General features: G+C 37.6%; 1 protein-coding gene across 1 annotated transcript in view; it reads right to left on the minus strand.

Annotated features, from left to right (window-relative positions):
* Nucleotides 1–14,523, minus strand: part of LOC306863227 (divergent protein kinase domain 2A-like) — a 36,537-nt gene extending 22,014 nt beyond the window's left edge. Inside the window, exons 1-2 of the mRNA XM_079406467.1 lie at nt 14,129–14,523; nt 6,362–7,207 (exon numbers count right to left, since the gene is read on the minus strand). Of these exons, the coding sequence (XP_079262593.1) occupies nt 6,362–7,015 (654 nt within the window). The 5' untranslated portion in view covers nt 7,016–7,207; nt 14,129–14,523. The remainder of the gene's footprint in view (nt 1–6,361; nt 7,208–14,128) is intronic.
* Nucleotides 14,524–23,541: the final 9,018 nt, after the last annotated feature.

Genomic DNA, 23,541 nt, shown 5'->3' on the forward strand with positions numbered 1-23,541 from the left:
CTCTTAACTTGTTACATCCTTTTATTTAGTACAGCTATGTAGTACACCCGAATGTTACCTCTAAAATGTGAACAGGTCACCTTATGAAACACCTGTGAGAGACGCTTGAGGTGGTGAGCAGACATCCGTTTCTTGTTGATCAGTTGGACCACCATACAAACTACATCTCCATTTAGAAGGTGTGAGTTTTATTAGCTGACAGGATTGAAAAAGTGTGGGAGGCACCAGTGACCACTCGAGCAGAAAAATAACTTGGCATTCATTTTCTGCAAGGGCATCATCCTTGAATTTAAACAACCACCAAACCACCAAAAAAAGACTGTGCTTATGAAAACTGACTCATCCCATAAAGCAGCACACATGATGTTCTCTGCACATGATGTTCTTGCTCTTGGTTGTTATTACTTTAACTGAAGTCTACAATGTAGTTACAGTAGTTTGTTGTTGTTTTGAGCATAATCCTCACTAAATTTAGTCATTGCAAAAGGGTAAGAACATAAACGTAATGCAATATATATTTTCTGAAAAGACTTAATATCTAATGCAATTTTGCTCCTTGTGTAAATGTAATTCTTATTCAGTGTTTAAATTACCTAACATTACCTACCTAGCCTGCAAAAACTCATAACAATGGTAGAAGAGAGCAAAGAGAAGGAAAAAAAAAATAAATGAACAGGATTATTACTGTTATGGTTTGCAATACACATGCAATAAATGTGCAAATGTAGTGGCTTAAACATCATTTGCTAATTGGCAATTGACTGGCTGTGATCGAAACCCTTTAATGCAGTTTTTATTCAATGCTATCTTACTTCATCAAAACTCTGCCCTCATTTGACTCCACAATCCAAGAGGAGCTTTCAGAAGTACCGTTTTGCCATTTTTTTTCTCCAGCTGGGCTCACACACTATGTCAGGTGCAGGGAGGAGCGTCTCGACAAGCAACCATTCTGGAGGCAAGCACTGCACCCTTGACTGCGTTAACCCCACAGACCTGTCATGTCCTGTTGTCAAGCTGGCTGAGCAGGCAGAGCCTATGCTAACGCAGGGGCTGTTAACAAAGTAACATGCTCCTGGCTAAATTTTAGCAAGGTGACCTAAACTAGCCTCTACATCTGTCGAACATGACCTCATGCATCACAGCGTCACAAGACAGAAGATAAAATGCAGGGAACATCGGCTTATGAAAGTGAATTAATAACCATCTCTGCAAAGAATGTGGGTCACAGAATCTCCTCAACCTACTCAAGAAATCAGCAGAGAACAAAGCATAATGCTGCTTTAAAGGCTAAAATCGGGCTGCTTGAAAGAGGACAATTTTACAGTTTACGTGAATAGTGTAAAATAAATACAACGGTTGGCTTCAGCATTTCATGGCAGGATCATGGGCCTTTTAAAACAAAGGTTTATCATATCACACGCAATTCGTTATTTCTGGCCATCATATTGCTTTCTAAAAATATTTATTCCTTTGGGACAAATTGCTTTCCACGTGACTTGCAGCACTGTGAATTCAGCAGACAGAAAAAGGGAGCATGTTGTGGGCCAACCTTACAACAGCGCTAAGGATTGGTTTCCACCAACAAAAAAAGGCTGGTTTTCTCACACAGCTGAGAGGAAGGGCCACTTTCCTGCCAGAAACCTCACAGTAGATTGGAAACTGAAGCAGCGGTGAATGGCGTCATGCTATTTTACAAAAATTCAGAGTAAAAGAAGTGGGAGTGAGAAATTTTGTGAGAGAAAAACTAGTTCTGCTTGAATTCATTCTCAGAAAATGAGGTGATTATGGATGGCTTAATTACAGTACAAAAATATGCATAAAGAAATAAAACACTATAATATTGCTATGTTAAATTGACATATACCACAGCACTCTGGCATTGTTTTTTTTTTTTTTTTGGACTTGGAAGGATGCTAATTTTGTGGTATTCTTTAAAGTATCTTACAAGACCACATACAGTAAATACTACTATACATGCAGTGTACGTATGTAACTAAATTTGTCAAACATGGCAATAGCTTGGCTGCTTAAAATAATTTGTGTATAGCTATCTTATTACCAAGGAATTTGTTAAAATTAGCAACGCAGCACAAAAAAAATTCACATTGATATTTGTTTATAAATTGCGTTTAAACAAGCTTTACAACCAAGCGAGGTAATACACTCCCATAAACTGTCTTTTTTTATCGTACAGCAGGTCTGTGAAGTCCCAGAGACTAGATTCTAATTGTATTCATTGTAAGTAGTTAACACGTCTCTGTTTAATGCTGGCACACTAACTGAAGGTAAATACATCAAAATATTGCACACATAAATAGTTTAAATGTTGTAGTTACTTTTCATTAGTATATTTTAAATAATCAAAGTACCTTTTTAGGAGTATATTGCCTGTAGTTTAGAGACTTTGAAATTGTGTTGCCAAACTATTTTAAAGCAGCTTCCTCAAACTTATGTGTATGAATGAGTAAATATATGATAATTATAATCTGATATCATCACTGTACCACCACAGTAGTTTCTAGCACCGCAAGGCTATTATACCAGCAGCCATATCACCCTGCAGCCCAAGACTGGTTGCCCACTGAAGCTAAGCAGGGTTGAGCCTGGTCAGTACCTGGATGGGAGACCTCCTGGTAAAACTAGGTTGCTGCTGGAAGAGGTGTTAGTGAGCACAGCAGTGGGTGCTCACCCTGTGGTCTGTGTCTGTCTTAATGCTCCAGTATAGTGACGGGGACACTATACTGTAAAAAGCACCGTCCTTCGGATGAGACGTTAAACCGAGGTCCTGACTCTCTGTGGTCGTTAAAAATCTCAGGATGTCCTTCGAAAAAGAGTAGGGATGTAACCCCGGCATCCTGGCCAAATCCCTGGCCTCTGACCATCATGGCCTCCTAATCATCCCCATACACTGATTGGCTTCATCACTCTGTCTCCTCTCCACCAGTAAGCTGGTGTGTGGTGGGAGTTCTGGCGCAATATGGCTGCCGTCGCATCATCCAGGTGGATGCTGCACATTGGTGGTGGTTGAGGAGATTGCCCCCTTCTATGTAAAGTGCTTTGAGTACCCAGAAAAGCGCTATATAAATGTAACTAATTATTATTATTATTATAGTTTTGAATTTTGAAATTTGTTTTATTTTAATATAGTTTTCAAATTTGCTATATATATATATATATATATATATATATATATATATATATATATATATATATATATATATATATATATATATATATATATATATATATATATGATTTAGTTTTTGTTAGTTTCTTTAATATTTTTGTTAGTTTTAGTTTAGTTTTTATTTTGTGAACACATTTTTATTTAGGCTTTAATATAGCTTAGTTTCAGTTTCAGTTTTAATTCAAGTTTAACAGAATCAACAGATCACTCCCAGAGTGAAGGCCAAAGAAAGACGTCATATGATGCTTTTTTTAAAAGATCATTAATTTGTGTATTTGGTGTAACAGAATATGTTGACATGCTTTAATGTTCAAAAAACACATTATTTTTCAAATACTGTACATTATTGTAGGTCCTCTATGCCCTGCCTCTCTCAAACGCTTCGTTTTTTACAAAGTCCCTCCTTCCGATAACCGCAGTCTGCTCTGATTGGCCAACTGACCCAGTGCATTGTGATTGGCCGGACACCACAAGCACTCGTTGGAAATGTAACGCCCCTTTCCATAATCGCGAGCTTCAGCTTTCAAAATAAAAGTAAAGACAGTTAATAATGTCCTTAGTTTTACCATCAGTTCAACCCCGAGAGGGAACAGAGTCGCGTGACAGACACAGTGATGAAGCTCGTATGTATTTGCACACAAGCTGCGATTAAGATAGCTGATGTGCTGTGAGGTTATCCTGTCTCTCTCTCACACACACATGCGCGCACACACACACAATGTGCAAAACTCCGCATTTGAACAGTTAATAGCAAATACTTAAACTAATAACCAAACATACTAACAGTCACTGATTCAGAAGCGCCAGATTGTCATAGCAAAGTCAGATTTACCTCCTCTCCTAGGTTCACAAAACTGTCGTCTATAAAATGCGTTGTGATAACATCTGGGTTGTGCTGTTATGTTGTAAGTAATCTTAATGATTAGTGCTTTTGCTTCCGCCTAAACACAGTGTCTCCCTGTCATGGCTGGATCAACACTACTGCTGTTACTGAAACCATGCCTTCTTTATTTGCGTGAACATTTGGGTGGCATTACGCAAATATTTCCACATCGTGACTTAGACATGTGGGGCGTGTTTGAATGAGCCGTTTTAGGAGAACGTGGCAGGGTCTTAACATTGATCAAGAACATCTCTTTGGTTTTGAGACTTTAGTCTTTGCAACTTCAGGGATCTTATCTATGCACAAACAGCTTGTAACACGCCAAAGAGAAAGGAAAACTTGAATCGCATCATATGACCCATTTAACCTTAGTGAGGTAAACGTTTAGCAACACAATTAACGCATGATGTCATTGATTAGGTGGTAAAAGTATACAAATATACACCAAAAAGGAAGCAGTCAAGCCTTTTTACTAAATAAATCTACACAAGTTGCACTTAATGTCATATGGTGTTTTGAGATATTTAATTTTAAAATAAATGTAGCCTAATTTGGTTAAATGTATTTTTTCTTATTTAACCATAATCATGATATTGTAATTGTCGTGTCTTGCACTTTTCCGTGAACAGCCGCGCATAAATCATAACGGGAACTAAAGAAATTCAATAATACTGGCAATCCTATTTTACAATAAATCTCATATTTGAATATGTTATTTTCTTTATTTATAGTTAGTTTTTCAACAACTGTTAGTTTCGTTTCGTTTTAGTTTTTCAAATATTTTGAAATTTTTTTTTATTTCAGTTTACGAAATAGCTTTTTCATCAATCATTTTCGTCTTAGTTTTAGTTTTGTTTTCGTTTACAAAAATAACCTTGTTGCAAGGTTCACAACAATGAAAGGCTAGCCTTATAAAACAACAAGAGAATCTTCCCTGAATTGGTATACACTAAGCATTGATGCCATCAATTCTTTATGAGTTGGTGCAAAACCACTCATTTCCTTCAGTTCCTGAAATATTACAGCATTTTGTGTGTGTGTGTGTGTGTAAGGAACAGCCAAAGGCACTAAACCACCCTTCATAGTCTCCTGGAAGCTCCTCTGGTGCTCTGAGGGTTCAGGTTATCCAGAGTACTCCCAGGGGGAAGGGATTTCCCATGCCAATGGTTCACAAGTTCAAGACAGAATTAACTATTTATGAGCACTGGAAAACATACAGGAACAGCTCAAAGAGAATAATGATGGGCAGAATCACAGATAGACGGAAAGAGAAGAGATCCTGAAAGTGGATCGGAGGATTGGATAATAAATCACAGGGTGCTTTAAACTGATATGTAATGGCATTACAAACTTTATCTGGATGGCAGAAAGAGAGGCACTGCAGAAGAAGCAACAGAGAGTGAAAAACAAATAGAGACACAAAAGAGGAAGGCGCCGAATGACAGGGACCACACACAACTAATCAGATTTTATAGATTGGGCTGATCTCCCCTTTGTTTAGCAAATGCCAGAGGGTGTCAGGACCTTGTGATAGATTAGAGGTCAGCAAGAAACCGAATGTCTTCACAGGCCTGGTGTTCTTTTGTTGTTCTGGGCATTTACCAGCTGCGGTCAATGACAAGTGAAATTGAAATCGATCGTCCAATTGTAAATCAGTATTGAAAATTGGTCAGATAGTGGTGCTAACTATCATTGCCATGTCAAGACGGCAAGTAGCATGGTATTGTCAGGAGAAAATACACTGAAACGAGAGCAAAAACAGTACAGTGTTTCATTAGAAACATTTTAACTGTACTTACAGGAAACCAGCCTATTCTGTAAGGCAGCTTTTGCGATATCTTCAAGCTCTTAAGGCGATAAACACAGTCTAAGAAATAAAATCGTAAAGACCATTATGTTTTAATCATAATTCAGAAATCTTTAAAATATGCATTAAGGCAAATCAAACCCATCAGCTTTGGCTTATAAGACTGCAATTAAACACTTCCCAGTTGAGGTCCTTCAAGATCACAGGGGCAGGACTTCAAACTCGAGAATTTTGTATTGCAAACTACACAGCCAGAAATGGAAACAGAGGGGCAGGGAAAGTAGCACACCCTATAATTTACAGCAGCATTTTTTAGCCTATTTGCAGCCCACCAAACTGACAGGTTCTATTCCACTGGAGGAATTATCAAGGGCAGTTCAAGAGCATACGTTATGATCTGGTTTTTATAACCCAGACTATATATTACAGGCCCAGGGATTCTATCAGAGAGAGATGGGTTAGTAGACAACACAAAAAAGCCTACCTGAAGCACTAAGGGTTCTGGATTGAAAGCCAAGGTCATCAACAGCTGCATCCTTTCTGTGTCCTTAAGGTTCTTGAGGAGGAAGCTTCCAGAGTCCTTTGTCTCAGCGTACCTCCTGACTATTCTGTCCAGCAGTCTTTGGGACGGACAATGAACAAGGTCTGACCAGCCTTCCACAACGTCTGGGGTTAGAAGTCGGACGTCCCCATTAAGTCGGGAAAACTCAGTCTTGTACATGGCCTGGATAAGATCGCAACGAGGTCGACCCGTTGCCCGCTTGCAGATCTTCTGGTCAATATCAGTAAGCTCTTGATTGGAGCCCAAACGCTTGAGTACAATCCTCCGTGTACCCTCACGAGGCTCCCCGTACTGGGCAAAGAAAACGTTTTTCACATTGAACACATCCAGGAAGCGAAGGCGACCCCATGTCTCGAAGGATATTTGTCCATTCATGAACTTGCGACACCAACTGGTGCCAAAGCAGGCTGGGCACTTGTTGAGGTTGATGAACCTTCGGTCGGTGAGTTCATTCTTTTGGAAAGAGGCGAAGAGGTTGTGTGTGTTCATCAGCAGGATGACAAACAGCCCAATGACAAAGAGTAGCTTCAGACACCGGTACAAACGGCCAAGCTTGAGTGGGAGGAAGCGCAGCATGTTCGTGCACTAGCCAGACAGGGCAGGGGTAAAGGGGGAAAGGACAATGAATAGTGTCAGGGACAGGACTCAATGGATCTCCATCACTAGTGCTGAGAAAACTAGCAGAGTCCCCCCTTGCAAGTGCTCGCTGGGCTAAGACATTCTTGCATTGCTCTGGAGTGCACAGTGTCGATGCATATAAAAGCTGGCCTGCAAAGAAGCACACAAAAAAGAACAAACATTATATTAAGATGCATTTTACCAGCGCTACAGCATGGAACAAAGAACATGCCAATTTCCTATTACGGACAAATTCAGACTATTTGAACAGCTACTTTCCATTTCTCGCAGCCTGAAATTTCTTCTTTCCCAGGGTATAAACCTTTACCACACAATCAAAACCAAGATTGTGTGTTGTTTTAAAATGTTTAACAAATTGGAAATGTTCAGGTCATTTGAGCGAATGCATTGCTTTCCGAACTGTAACGAGATGGATTTCTGCCAGACCAATAAACGGCGAGACACTCTGTACCAGACTGTGCTGGCTCATATTTCCCTCAGAATAGCTCCTAACAACTAAGGATTAAAAAAAAAAAAAAAGAAAGTTAGTTTAAAAAAAACTGAGGCAAATTGAGTGCTTTAAAAAGTTAACAAACATTAAGAAAAATACGGCACCTCTGAAACAAAGTATGTTACAGAAACCATTAACCATATGATTGTTTCCATCACCTGCAAATAAAAGTGAGACTCTTTCTTCTTTCAAATGAATGCGCTCCTCTGTGTATTACCAGAAGAGTCGTGCAGAGCGTAGTTTAACCTTTGATCAGAGCTGCCCTGGTAAGTTAATCTTTCTTTGATGATTCCTCTTTGAAAAAGCCTGGTGTCACTAAGGTAATGTAGGGAGGTGAAACAGCGCCGTAAAGAGCACCGTGTGAATGTATCTGACGCAGGGGTGTCACTGGTACAGATAAAGCACATCAACAGTCATGCAAATGAGGCAGAAACCTGTTGCTGTCCTAGTACTCTCAGTCATATTTAGACTATGGTAAAACAGGCTATTACCACCCAAGTACAGTTTCCATGCAGAAAATCACACCCATAGTACCAAATTCTTTATATGGCCGCTTACCATGCAAATGAGTCATTTTCAATTAAAGCTCATTACACCATGCCTATTAAAAGCGATGGCTTTCGAGGGCTGTGCTCATTAGTAGACGTTTCAGTGTGATTAGCAAGCATGTTGACGAATTTCTGTGCATTTTAATTGACCTAGTGAGATCCGAGTTGCTGGGGGCTGGAAGAGAGAATCGACACCAGAAATTATAACTCATATCAGTCCTGCAAAGCCCTTATCCAACAGTGGTGTTAAATGGCAAATCTCACTAAACCATAGGGTTGGGAATCAAAAATCGATTCCAGAATCGGATACTTGTTGTCAAATTAAAATTTCGATTCCGCCTATCGATTCCTATACGCTTTTTTTTTTTTTCCTTCATCTGTGAGGACAGGTGTGACCTAGCGATCTGCCAGGACCTTGCTCGCTAATCTAATCGCTCCAAAGTTTCTCTACATTAGCGATCAGAAGCCAAAAAAAGCTAAGTATAATATCTGTGATAGCTAAACATGTTGCAAGAGAGGTGTCACCACCAACATGACATTAATTTAATAGATCAATTATATTCCTAAATTACAATGATTCATCTGTTTCATTCCTCAACCTTTGGCACGTGATCACAATGTTGTGATCACTTGGTTAGCCCATGCAGCGGATTTGAACATTTCAATCTGCATTCGCGCTGCTGCTGACCTAAAGAGAGCAGCTGTCATGTATACAAAACCGCTTCACAGTCTTTCCAAACACACAGTATCATTATTTATGTGTTACAAACATTCAAATCATAGAAGCACTGTTATAAAATGTATAGTTCAGATATAGCCTAAACTCTGATATGTAAGGTAGTGATTACAATAGAGTAAATCTCCTTTTGAAAGTAATTTGACACTTCAAATGACGATTTATCGACTACTGGTGTATCCAATGTAAGTGGCGAAAAGGGTCTGTTAAAATGTATTTGTCTTTGAAACATACAAGAGATTTGTTCAAGGACACCGATTCATCCAGTAATGAAACAAGTACATCCTGAGTGAGTCATTCATAAATTACATGTGATGTTTAGTTGTCTAATTTTTTTTTTTTCTGCAGAATCACGAGACAACCACAACTTCCAATGGGGGAAAAAAATAAAAATACTCATTTTATCCAGAATCATGCAGTTCTATTTTGCACACAAACAGCTCTTAAAGAGTCCAGTTTTTATGTACCCTGTTGATTTTTTGTCCATGGTATTCAGCTCCAATAATATGGTTTGCAAAAAAGAGACACAGGATAAATGTTTGATATTATTTAATCACACTTAAATCTAAAAGAATCGGAATCGATAAAATTCAATCAATACCCAACCCTACTAAACCATGTCCTGGTCATATTTCACATCGAAAAAAAATGACGACAAAAGTATTTGGAATATTTTTAGGACCATTAAGAGTTGCTTTTTGACAGCTGACAATTAAAGAACATTTTCCCTACAAATCTGCACTGCCCAGATGTTCAACTTTTTTGCAATTCTCATTAAATTCTCATCAAAAGTTAATGTAACACTAATCAATGCAAACGTTCTACTGCCGATGTGAAACATCTTAATAGTCCTAAAAACAGACTACATTTTTATTAAGCAAAATGCTATACATTACGCTTAAAAATCCCATGACATTATCTGACAAGCACAATGTTCTTTCCTGTGCTGAGTGGGACATATTGAAGCCCATAGACTTTATTTTACATCACAGTTATAAATAAAAAGTAGAATCGTGTGTTTTGGACACGTAACATGGTTTTGTATGTTCCATGTGTAAGAGCACTGGCTGGATATAACTGCAGGCTCCAATGAGGACAAAACATAACTACAGGAAAAGACTCATTTATAGTACATAAATATAATAGCAATTAAGGTTTGGACACCTGGGAAATAATTCACTTGTAATGCAGCAAAAGCAAGAGGGCTAACACAGATCTTGATAAGAAGTATGTGCATACTGCCTATTACAGAGGACTAGATTTACTGAACGTTCATAAAACAACTGAACACGATATGATCTCTGCGTACCATTTAACAGAATGACATCCTGGTTTTTCACTCACTGAGCAGAAACAAAGATAAACTGTGCACATTTCTCTTCAGGAAAAATGAGGCAGTCAAGAAAAGCCTTGGTCTACGTGATGCACTGCCGTTGGTTTGAGTACAGATTGGCAGAGCGAAAGCAAACAAGCTTCACTGCACGCGCTGCCTGCTTCACACCGCACCAGATTAAGGAGTTCTCGCTCCAGCAGTCAGGTCCATGTCCACCCACAGTCACGGAAACTCAATCATAATATTTCAGGACGCAGGGGACTCTTTTAAATGAATGACATGTTGAAAGGTTTGGTGGGGAAAACGAAAGCATTTTGCAAAGGTTCCTGCTGATTCTTTCACTTTGACATTTATAGGGCTCATTTCAGACTTCAGTAGGATAAGCCTGTGGGGGTATGATTCAGATCAAGACTCATGCAAACCGAAAACGACAGGAGAATTAAATTGTACTTTTCTCAAACATCCTTACAAGCCCTTCCAAATGGTTTAAGCTACTCCAGTAAATGATCAGCTTCTCATATTTCAACCTGAAGGCCTTTAACGCAATAGAACAATAATCCCAAACTGTGGGTACGTGTGCCCCAGGGAGGCTCTTCTGCAGTTCCAGGGGGAGATTTATCTCGCTATATAAAGACACTGAATAGAAGTAGGTTACAATGCTGTTTTTTTATCACAATTAACTTATTTCTGGTTCGGTGTTAATTAAGGTAGTTTTGTGCTATACTAATAGGTCTATGGAGGTGTACAAGACAAATAGTTTGAGAAACAATGATGCAGAAAACCAGATGGGCCCATTCACAAACAGACAAATTTACTCCAACTTCACTGATGAAATGTTTTCATTTCCAACAACCTCATTCTGCCCACAGACCTCTGTTTTGAATTACCACTCCATTACTCAAAGTATCTCCTCCCTCTCACCCACCGTTCAGGCGGTGGAGAAAACTAGGAAACCCAGGCCTGAGGGCCACCGAATGCCACTTAACACCAAAAAGCAGCTCAGAATGTGCCAAAACAAAGGTTGCACAGTATCTTAGAAGAGTCAGCGCAAAGGAACAAACTGGCTCTGAAGAGGAACTCAAGGGATAATGAGCTAGCACTGGATTTTGCTCCCAATATATGCAACGTTTTGAATGATTGCATTTATTTGGTAGTCAGTGTAAAACATAATTAAATCTTTATTTCTTTAACTCACATAACTGGTTATATTGTGAATGATTCATCAGTGCATATAATTCTAAATAAAATTAATGTTTATCTTCAGAATCACATTTCTGTGACTGATGTCACAAATCCCTCTTAAGAAACACTCTGATTTTCGTGCCTGTTTCTTTAAATCCAAATTAGCTGCTGCTCCCGCCCCCTTTCCCGAGTAGAGCTGTGCCCTTTCAGCTCGTACCTGCTAAAAACATCTGTTTTGGTTCTGATTATCAAGTTTATCGCTCTGAAATTATAGTTTTAAACCATATTAGTTTAAACTTCTGATATACGGTTTTCTGAGTGCACATGGACAGAAAGCTGCTGTCACAGCATGTGAGTAAACTAAGTTCTAATTCACGCACAAGTTAACGTTAAAACACACAAGTTACAAAATCAGTCAGTTATGCCTGTGAAGGTAAACAGCTGGGAAATAAATTGCATGATTATTTTAGATCTGTGTGGCAGCAGTATACAGTAAATAAATCAATAAATCCACTGCTCTGTTGTCTCTGAGGCTGGGACTAAATAGTGTTCTGTGCTCGTCTGTGCAGCCAAAGGCAGAACAGTTAGCATGTTTTGCTCAAACTTTCACCATGGCATAACTGCTACACCGTTGTTGCTTGGGAAATCAAAGTGACGGCGCCTTGGATGGATGGTTTGCAAAAAGTTTAATAACGTACTCAATAACATTTTAATTTCATGCCAACTATAAACATTTGGATCGTCCTTGGTAACAATGGCTGTCTAGCGGAAATTATGGTTCCTCTGGCTGAAGAATAAATAAATATCACCTTTTTTTTAATCCAATTCAGAACAAACACATAGGCTAAATAGAGCTATATATTTAATATCATCAAATGACTAAAGATAATAACAATTTTTCAGCCAGGCCCCTAATTTTTAACACTTTGAATCTAAGTTTGAGACTGTACTGAGTGGATTTTGTTAACTTTATTCAAATTACATTAAGCATTTCACAATGGCCTTGTCATTAGCTTTAAACATGCTGAGCTGCAGGCGCCCGGGTGAAGAACTGCAGTTGCCAAGGTTATCGACTGCAGGAGTCAATAATGTTTGATCACAAAAACAGTCATCCACAACTGAGCCGCCTCAGTCCAGCAACCCGCGCAGACAATGATGAATGGAAACAAGTTCTTTCACACACTCACAAATAAAAACACTCTAAATTACTGATTAACCGCATTCCCATTCAAAGTTGACACCTGAATCTCACTGATGTGGTTACGACGCATCTATAGCTGCTCTAAAAGCTCTCGATCAGGATATTTTGAAACAACTCCCAGAGAATTAACACAAATCCCAGTGTATGCAATTTATTTAGGCAAATGAGTGTATTGTACAGAGAAAATCGAACAAATGCTTCAGTCAAATCCAACACAATGTTCACAGTGTTCAAAATTTCTATGCAACCAGACGCCTTTCTGTCAGCCGCCAGCATGATGTCTTAACTTCATTAGGATGGTGCATTAAAACTCACCTTTTCAAACTTCATAGTATACATAGCCTAGAGTATCTTGATAAAACTAAAGTTGTCAGAAAAGGCTTGATGTCTTGTTTGTCATACTATTGGTGGTTATGCAAGATGCATATCTTTAAAAATAAGGCTTAATATGATGTAAACACTTGATAGTGAGTTTGATGTTGTGAGCTGCGGTTCATCATACAGGTGTAGCTTTCTCACATACACTGCGTCCTGACAAATTAATGATCAAGTTACAGCATAACTCCACAGACAGAGGTGGCAAAGAGGCAAACAATAACAATTGTAAGGTCTATTTTTTTTTATTAAAATAAAACCATGTGGTGTTCTTGGAAAGAATAATAATTGGGTAGTCGATCAAATACTGATATAAACCAGATGAACTAAGATGTAACGTGCTAAATGGCATTCTTATGCAGTATTTTGTTTGACAGCGTTGTTTATTAACATAATATCATATGCAAGACTACTCTTAAAAAGGAATATGTCGCTTCGCAGGACTGATCAAAACTAACTAGAGAAGGTGAAAGAAATGAAGACCAGTTACAGCGACTAAAACACCTTCATATATTTAACCTAAAATCTATACGGTCTTGTGTCTCTATACAGTCTTTTAATAAGATAAACACACCGTTAACCATACTCCTAAAAATCTCGGCTTTATCAATAAGTGTTAATGCTTAGTAAATCACATTATAATCCAGAGATCTTGTAGACTGCTCCGAGGTCAGCATCTAAATCATATCATGTTGTTATTTCAAGTGTCAGATCAGTGCCAAGAAATCTGAAACCTACTTCATGATCTCCTGAGCAGAATACAAGATGAGAGCAAAGCATGATACATCAGTTATAACTTGTCTTTTCAATTAGACTTGACATGAGTTTTACAGATACGTCTCACACATATATCTAATTTCATGAAACGTATTGTCTTTCTTTGTAAAAAAAAAAAAAAAAAGAAAACAAATAAAGTCTTTAGCTAGGTTCCCAAATCTTTTCAGGCGTTCGTAATTAATGTGATTATTGGCTGTAGAAAATGTTTTATTGAGATTGAACGGTTCTAAACGACATGCATTCACAAAAGAGACACTAAAATAATAATAAAAATGAATTTCCGAGTCTTTTCCCAGATATGTCGAGGTTTTGTTGAGTAAACACTGTGTCTAGAAACTAAGAAACGACCACCAAACGTGAACTGACTGGACGAAAGACGTTTCAACAGAGAGAAAGCTGCCAACAAACCTGCGAGTTTCTTCAGTCAGTCCTGCAGGAGCGAGTCTCTGGCTCGGTTACTATTGTTCAGGCTGGAGCGCTCGCGCTGCTGTACTCTGTAGCGCGTGAGACGCTCCGAAGGAAGAAACATTGTATCCCAGACGCTCAGCGGCTCACATCAGACAAACTCAGACGCTCTTTCCATTAGGAGTTCAGCCGGTAAGCAACCTAGCCAGAGACATAAACACTGGTCAAGCCTTTAATTCTCAATCTCTTATATGAATCATGTGCAAGACTTCTGGAGGAGGACTCTCGTTCTTATCCAGATCTGTCGAGAACAGGAGTTTGATCGAGCGCGGTCTCCACACACACTGCTGCTGATCTCCAGCACTAACGACGATCCACAAAGACCGACTCTTTCCAACACCGAGCAGTCAGTATTTACGACGTCCTTCATCGCTTTACGTTATTGGTTTGAGGGCGTTGTCATGGCGCCCGCTCCCTCCTCCAGTTAAGCGCAGCACTGTCCTCGTTTTCCGTGATGGGTGAATATAGCTTTGCTCCAGAGACCGAATCAATTATTTAAAAACATATACTCTAAAGCGCAAAAACGTAATAATAATTAAAAAATATATACAAATAAAATACAAATAAAATAATAAATATGTATAATGAAGTGCAATTTATATTTTAATCAATATGGGAAAAAAAAAAATATATATATTTTTTTTTTTTTTTTTTTTTTTTTTTTTCTCGAGAAAGAAAGAAAGAAAGAAAGAAAGAAAGAAAGAAAATAAAATAAAAGCAAAGGTATTGAGGGATATGGATAGCATTCGAGTTTCGGTAAACTTCTGGCGAGCCGCCTAACCGAGTGGCGCTTCTGAAATCCATTTCCTCACAAATGATGTGTAAAAGCATGTGGCCATACTCCTTAAGGGCGACTGTGGGCCAAAGCCTGGAGAGCCAGTGGCTGCTCTGGACTCGTTCCCAAAAACACACAATCATCTGCTGAAAGAGAAACGGAGAAGAACCTGCAGCAGTGAGTTATTAATGATATTACAAGCAACACGCATATTTTGTTCCTGTTTTACGCAGTTAAATCCACTTAAACTTAAAAGCATATTTAGACAAATATGTTGCTTGAAATTACACACAGGAATAACAGGAACATATACTGTTTTAAATGTGCCTTCAGTAAAAAAAAACAAAAAAACAAAACGCTGTGGAATGCAAGTTATGATGATGTGTTTGTATATTATATAGCCTACAGACGGTGGTTCCGCTTTAATTAAAGTTTATGTTGAAATAGAGACATAATTACAGCAACAAGGTTTTGAGATGCCAACTAAATAAAGGAAATCCTTCTACAGCACTGAGAAAGGAAACTGTTTGCATGTGCTGCTCCCTAGTGGTCCATGAATAAAAAAAAAATACATAAAAATCCTTTACATTTTTATGTAGGCGTACATTTATCTGTATTGTACATAAATGTCCACACGCAACATTTTATTTATCATTTGTAATGATTCAATTTTAAATGTATAAAAACATTTAAAATATATGAACTTTAAATGTAATATTTGTATCAATAACAGTAACACTAGTTAAATCAGAATCAGGTTCTTTACATGTGATTTAGTATGTTAATCAACGCATAAGTATACTTTTTTAAAGCACAAAAGACAATTAAAATAAAATTATTTTAAATGTGATTTAAAGTAAAACTTATTAAAAGTGCACTTTAAAAAAATATATATATATTTAAGTTTGTTAAGAAACATATTGTACATAGTCATGAAACTGTATTCTTTTATACACTGATTTGAAGTGCAGTGCAAATGTGCATTCAATGTAAATACAATTAAGTGCACTTCTTTTTCGGAAGGGGCAGAATAGCTGGTTATGGCGGAAACGACACCAGAACTGATCTATAAATCGAATAATTAAAATTTATACATAATGAATAATCAATTGTTTACACTCATTTCACTTTATTCAGAGTGCCTTACTTAGAATGTAATATTAATTGTATGTTTTACCATAATTTAAAATTGAAAGCCTGGGTCTAGGAGAAGGGTTAAATTATAAAACAAAATGCATTTGAAATAAAAAGCAAATCGCAAAATCATAAAAAACCTTCTAAGTTTTGGAGTCACGTGACGTGCTCATGAACCTATTCGCACTCGAGTAGAGCTCCATATGTTTGGCCTCTGATTTTTTTCATTATGTTTTAAGTTTTATTCATTGGTTGTGCTTTACCTGATGGCATGCAGTCGTAAACAGCAGGAGTTGTCTCCGTCGGCTTCTCCAATTAAGAAGAAATCCAAGCCACCGACCGCGAGCGATATGTTGGACAAGATGGCGAACACTGTTACACACTTTGAGGACATTCTAAGAACCGAGTTGACGGCGATGCGGAAAGAGTTCGCTTCTCACATGTCAGTTGTTCAGTCGCTATGCTCTAAACTGGATCGTCTTACAGGGGAGGTGAGAGAACAAAAGAATGTTGTTGCAGATCACGATAGACGCGTTGCCACGCTCGAGCAACAGGTTGTGGACTTACAGGATCACAATAGGCGCAGCAATCTGCGTATGGTTGGATTGCCTGAAGGTTCTGAAAATGACGATCCTATGGGATTTTTGAAAAGATCGTTACCGACGTGGCTCCCGTCTCTGGCAGGCAAAGAGATTGAAGTGGAGCGAGCGCATTGCGTGTACACAAGGCTCTCCTCAGATCCCTTCTGCGACCGCCAGACTTCATGGCCCGGTGAAAACTTCCGACGGAGCAACGCTGTTGTTCTTTTCAGATTTCTATCGGGTCACCGCAAAAAGAAGAAGTGCATTTACGCCAGTTAGGAAGAATATGAGAGACACTGGCATCCAGAATTTTCTTATTTATCCTGCAACGCTGAAGGTCATTCTCAATCAAGGTGAACCTAACCTCTACACTCCCCAGAAGAAGCAAGAGTTTTTCTCAGATCCCTTTCATCCACCAACTCTCAGTGAACTTCAGCTGGACATTTGCTGTCTAATCAGAGAAGAGATGCTCTAAATGGTTAGGTGACTGTGTCTTTCACTGTTCACTTTAATGCTCACTTCTTAATTCATAGTTCATTGTGCATACAGTATCGCTTACTGATTATTATATTTTATTGGTTTTAGTTTTATTCTTTATTCTTTCTATCTATTTTTTATTTTTATTTTTTTTAATAGAAATACTACCTAGTCAATATGTGACTATGGGGCCAAATGTTGGTGCTACAGTAATGTGCAGGGTTTGTTGACACCACGGACCATATTAAGGTCTGCTGGCAGATCAAGGTTTGTTCTTGGTTTGATCTGCCATAGTTCATGGGAATGTGTTTATGTTTTTTTGAATGGTAACGGGGAGGGTGGGTGGGGGGTGGTTTAATGGTAGACTCAACTGGTTTTATTTTGAAACTTGTATTTTGTCTTATTATGCAGTAATTCTGTTTGATACTGACCTTAATATTCTGAGTTGTAATATTAATGGGCTAAATGGCCCTCACAAACGTACAGGTTTTCTGGATTTTTTGCAAAGAAGAAAGATTGATATAGTGTTAGTTCAAGAATCCCATTTGAAAGAGGAGGATATACACAGGTGTAATAATACGTTTTATGAAGTGGTATCTCACTCATCTTCAGATACTAAAACCAAGGATGTCCTAATATTGGTCCGGAGGACTTTAAATATTACTATTTTAGATAAAGGTTGTGATACAGATGGTAGAAAACACATATAAAAACAATAGTGGAGAATAGGAATATTGTATTTCTCTCAGTTTATGCCCTTGTACTCCTGACCCTACTTTTTTCTCTGTTTTGTCAAGCTATCTCTTGAAGTTTTCAGATATTGAAATTGTATTGGGTGCAGATATGAATTCTGTAATGTTACATATCCTAGATAAATCTGGACCAAATGAATCTGACAAATTTTGACAATGTTTAACCTCATCCCCGTTGGTGGATCCTATTCACGAATTGACGTTATTTTCATTTCTACTTCTTTATCTTCAGCTGTTCGTGATGCCGATATCTGTTCCTTATCTTTGTCGGATCATGATGGAAATTTGTGCAGATTATCTTTGATACCTCGGCCATCTCGTGCCACTAGATGGCAATTTAACCCTAAATTGTTACAGGATGAAAATTTTTGCAGTCAATTCAGAAATAAATTTTCTGAGTTTATTGAAATTAACCAAGGTTCAGTGGATGTTCCTCGAACACTTTGGAATGCAGTTAAAGGGTTTATAAGGAATAACTCAATTTCATATGCCTCTTTCCTTCAGAAAAACCGACACAAAAAGATAGTTGAACTGGAATCACAGCTCCAGAATCTGACTAGAGATAATCAGCGTTGTTTCTCAGACAATACACTCAGTAAAATCATGGCGGTTAGGTCCGAACTCAACTCATTACTGAGATCCAGCGCAAAATTCCCGATCCAAAGATCCAGGCAGAATTATTATTTTCAAGAGAGTAGACCAAGCCACCTTTTAGCCCTAAGATTACGCAACAATGAAAAGTTTGCTAATATTTCAGCAGTGAAATCCCAATCTGGGCTCATGATGACAGACCCAAAAGACATTAATATTGCCTTTCACTCTTTTTACTCTAACCTCTATACTTCTTCTGCTGATGGTGACCCTGACTCTTTTGCATCTTTTCTGTCCAACCTTGATTTACCTAGGCTGTCAGATTCAGATTCGGAATACCTGGCTGAACCGATCTCTCTTCAGGAGCTGGAGTCAACAATTCAATCTATGAACAAGGGGAAATCCCCAGGCATAGATGGCATTCCAATCGAATTGTATACTACTTTTTGGTCGGATTTAGGCCCCCTTATGTTCGATATGATACATTTTTCAGTTACTCAAGGCTCATTTCACCCATCTATTAATATAGCTGTTATTTCTCTCTTGTTAAAAAAAGATAAAGATCCGACTTCCTGTTCTAGTTACCGGCCACTTTCTCTGATAGGGACTGATGTTAAATTATATGCTAAAGTACTATCTCGTCATCTAGAGAAATTTATGAATAGGCTAGTTTCTGTGTTTGCTGATGATATCTTATTGTTTTTGGAGAAGCCGTCACATTCTATTCCTCATGTGTTGAATTTATTTGACCATTTTGGATCGCTCTCTGGGTTTAAAATTAATTGGAGTAAGTCATGTTTACTTCCCCTCAATTCTAAAATTGATTCCATGTCCCTTTCTATAGCTATTCCATTGGTTCAAAACTTTAAGTACTTGGGGATAGATGTTTTTCCTTCCCTACAGGAAATCGTCTCAAAAAACTATAATGGTATTCTAGCCAAAGTATCGTCAGATTTGGAAAATTGGTCTCGTCTTCCTACTTCTTTTCAGGCCCGTATATCGGTGATTAAAATGAATGTTCTCCCACGTATTAACTTCTTTTCTTCCATGGTTCCTCTCGCTCCGCCGGTTGACTACTGGAATAAACTAGATGCATGTGTTTCACGGTATATATGGGATGGGAAACGTCCTCGAATTAAACTGACTACCTTACAACGATGTAGATTACATGGAGGTCTTTGTTTCCCTAATTTTAGACTGTATGCTCAAGCCTTTTCCCTCCGCCTTTAGCAGTTTGGTTTGATCCTGACGCTTCTGTATCTTGGAGGGCAATTGAGGAATCTATCGTTTATCCGTATAAACTGAAGTATCTTGTTTTTTCGGGAGTTTCGCTTAGGCAGTGTACATCTCGGTTTGGTCCCATTGTAACCCATCTCCTCTCCACATGGAGGGATGTTGAAAGATGTTCACAACTAGCCACAAAATGGCAAATTTTCCTATTTTCCACAATAATAACCTTTTGTCAGGCAGTACTCCATTTCATTGTCTGCAATGGACTCATAGTAAAGTAAACACTCTGGGAGATATCTATGATGATAGTGGTTTAAAATCCTTCCAGAATCTTAAAACTCAATATACTCTGCCAGGCACCTCCTTCTTTATGTATTTGCGCATTAGATCGGCCCTACAGGCGTATGGGGTGCCTTGGAACTCTCAACTGCCTGTTCACCCTTTGCACAAACTAATACTTCTTTCTAAGGAATCTCCCTCCTCTGCTTCAGTCATCTATCTCTTTCTTCTTGAGCATTCATATAAACCTTTATCTATTACAACTGCTTGGGCTAAGGATCTTAATGAGGATGTGCATGTTTTATTTTCTGATCAGGTATGGGGTATGTTTAAATTGTCTTCTAAAAACCCTAATCACCAAATGATTCATTGGAAATTTCTGCATAGGGTTTACTTGACTCCAATGAAAAGTTTTTATATGAATCTGTCGTCTTCTCCTAATCTCTGTTCCCAAGGAGTTTTTCGTTTTGTACTACTGTTCCACAAAATAAAACTCAATAAACAGTTGTTAAAAAAAAAAAAAAGATAATAATAATAATAATAATAATACTAATAATAAAAAATATAATAATAAAATAAACAGATAAATAAATTAAATAAATAATAATAATAATGATGAAAGAAAGAAAGAAACCTACTAGTTTTAATTTAAATCAACCCCTGGGGCATAAACGTGCCCAAAGCTGAAAACAAAATCAAACATGACTATAAGGCAAATTTTCTTCTTTTCTATCATAAAATAAATACACTCATCCGGTTCACCAATCAACACAGAATAATTCCACATCATCTTCACTTTCTTCAATAAAAATGTAAATGTTTCTCATTCAGAGCCCTTCAGAATCCAGCATTGTTACAGCCGTGATGTAAACTCATTCTCACAGTTTAAGGTGCATTGCTCACTTCCCTTCCGCTGGCCTCTCTAACAAGGGCTGAGTGTTCAGGTCAGCTGGTTCAAAGCGCTCTCAAAGACGGCACCAATTACTCTGAATGAATGCTTAGCCCCAGAAAGCACGCTTCATTTAAGCTTTTATTGTTGGAGACTGAGGATGAACAATGAACCTAGCTTATTCTAAATGACAGCATTAAAATCTAAATAAAATATATATATATATATATGGGTCAATGACGAGACATCACCATTTTGGTTTCCGCATCACAAAAGTCATTTTAAATGCAGAAAAAAACATCTTAAATGCAAGTAAATTGTCTACTTTCATATTTCAAATAACTTTTGTGACAATAAAATGTCAAAATATGGGGGAAATAATGTTCCAAAGTGTAAAATTGTAATTCAAGCGAAATGGTCCGGACTGTGATTTTTACCAATACATCTTTAAATAAACATAAAATACCAAGTTAAAAAATGTATTTGTTTCCTTGGCATTTTCAAGTAAGTATTGGCTGTGTTATATTAAAAGGACTATGTATTATTGTTTTTTAAAAGTATTTAAATGGACAGGGGACTGAAAATGCAGGTTGTCTGAAATTATTCAGTGTAACAGGAATAAGAAGTTACTCTGAAGTCATATAAAAAGCTGATAGTCATTTGTAAGTCTGTGACATCATTAAATGACACCTGGAAGACCATGTGGTGCTGCAGAAAAGTGAGTTTATTGCTCTTAAATACTTGATCATTTCACCTTTTCATGGTGTGGTAGCAAGGTTACAAAAACACACGTCATTCAGTGAAATGCCAAAAAACACCTTTAAATGTTAGATTTTTTTGAAAAACAATTTGTTGTGAATAATTGTGATTGACTTTACTGGTCAAGTTCACTGTTTGAAATAGGTGGCCATTTGATTGCCTGAAAAATTAGCTAAAGTAGAAGTTTCATCATTCAGGGTAATGGTTTTGTCATTCAGGGTAATGCAAATTATCTGTTACACCAGTCATCCATTACACCGAATGGCAATATCACTGTATAAATAACAATTTTAGCATCTTATTTATATTACAGATAAATGAGGAATGTTTAGCATTGGCATGTGTAATTTTATTATTGATTAATTATATACATGAACTTAGGGAGTCACTAGGCACTGTAAAAAGCCAAAAAGCTAAGAAACTAAGTGTGGACCCATTAGCTTGGGTGGCACTCTTAAAGCACGTTCATTCCAAGAATAATAACTATAAAATAACTATAACTTGAAAAGGGAGAAAAAAAAAGTATGGCAAAAGGCGGGCTCGAACTCGGGTCGATCGCGTCCAAAAAACACAACAAAACACAATCTTCTATCTGCTCCACTGGAGCTACTGTTTCAGCTAACTCTGCTGTTCTTCTTCTGGTTCTTCCGGTACACCTTGATTGACAGATGTCTCTTCCGTCAGTGGTGATTAATCAGCGCTGTCTCAAACTATACCTACCTCTTCCCGTTTGTCTGATTTGTTGTTGTGTTTTCTGACTTGTTATTTTATTTTTTAGATTTGCATTTGCGTTTGTAATTTGTTATTTTGTTTTCAGAATCGTGATTTGTTTTGCACTTCTCGGCCACCGTACCCCTTTAACAAAAGAGCTGCGTTTGCCCTCTAAGAAAAAAAAAAAAAGACCACGGGTTTGGAATAACATGGATGTGGGCACAGAACAGTATTTTCATTAATTGGTAAACTGTTCCTTTAGGAATGAGTGTGTTTGCTGTTTATTGGTCATTGGAATGGTTTAAATTGGGCTTTGTGCCATATGGATCATAGTAATTGTGAAAAGTAATTTATGTTTAATTGAATAACGTTTAAGTGCTAATATTATCCATTTACGCCTCTGGCAGCTGTTGTCTCTTTAGAGGCAGCTGACTGCACACAGCCCTGAAGGAAATCGGATGCTACATGTCCAGATTAGCTTTTCTCCCCCCAGGGCAATCCCTAACCCTTAATCAGACGGCCCACTCATGCCTGCCTTGCCAGTTTAATTTAACCACAGCTAATTATTTCTCTGTATAATCATTTCTAGCAAAGTGCGATGGGCTTTGCTCATATTTTGCACGTGCCAGGATCCACACACCCAAAGAAACAATGTTATCTATCATTTAAACCTAGAAATAAACAAAGTTAAGGATCTGGAAAAAATGTAAAACGAAACATGATTCAAACTAAATAAGAAACTGTTGTGTACTGTTTAATCAGATTAGCAAATTTGTGCCATCGATTATGTGAACTTCTTCGTATAGATTGTCTGATTTTATTTCTTCTGTTGAAGCACAAGATTCTTATTAGATAATTTACAAATCCTGTTGGACGGCATGATATATATATATTTCCTCAATGCAACTTTTCACTAGAATAGAATAGAATAGAATAGATTAGAATAGAATGCTGTCCTTTTGAATGTACTATTAATCAAAGAATCCTGATTTTTATTTTTTTTATCATGATTTCCCAAAAATATAAACTTTTTTTCTTATAGTGTTGAGCATATTAGCATTTTAGAATGATTTCTGAAGGATCATAAGATAAAAAAAAAAAATATATATATATATTATTTCTCTCTATATATATATTCTTACCAACCCCTAACTCTTTTATTCTGCACTGACTGGAAG

Source organism: Barbus barbus, assembly GCF_936440315.1.
Source record: "Barbus barbus genome assembly, chromosome: 44".
NCBI lineage: Eukaryota > Metazoa > Chordata > Actinopteri > Cypriniformes > Cyprinidae > Barbus > Barbus barbus.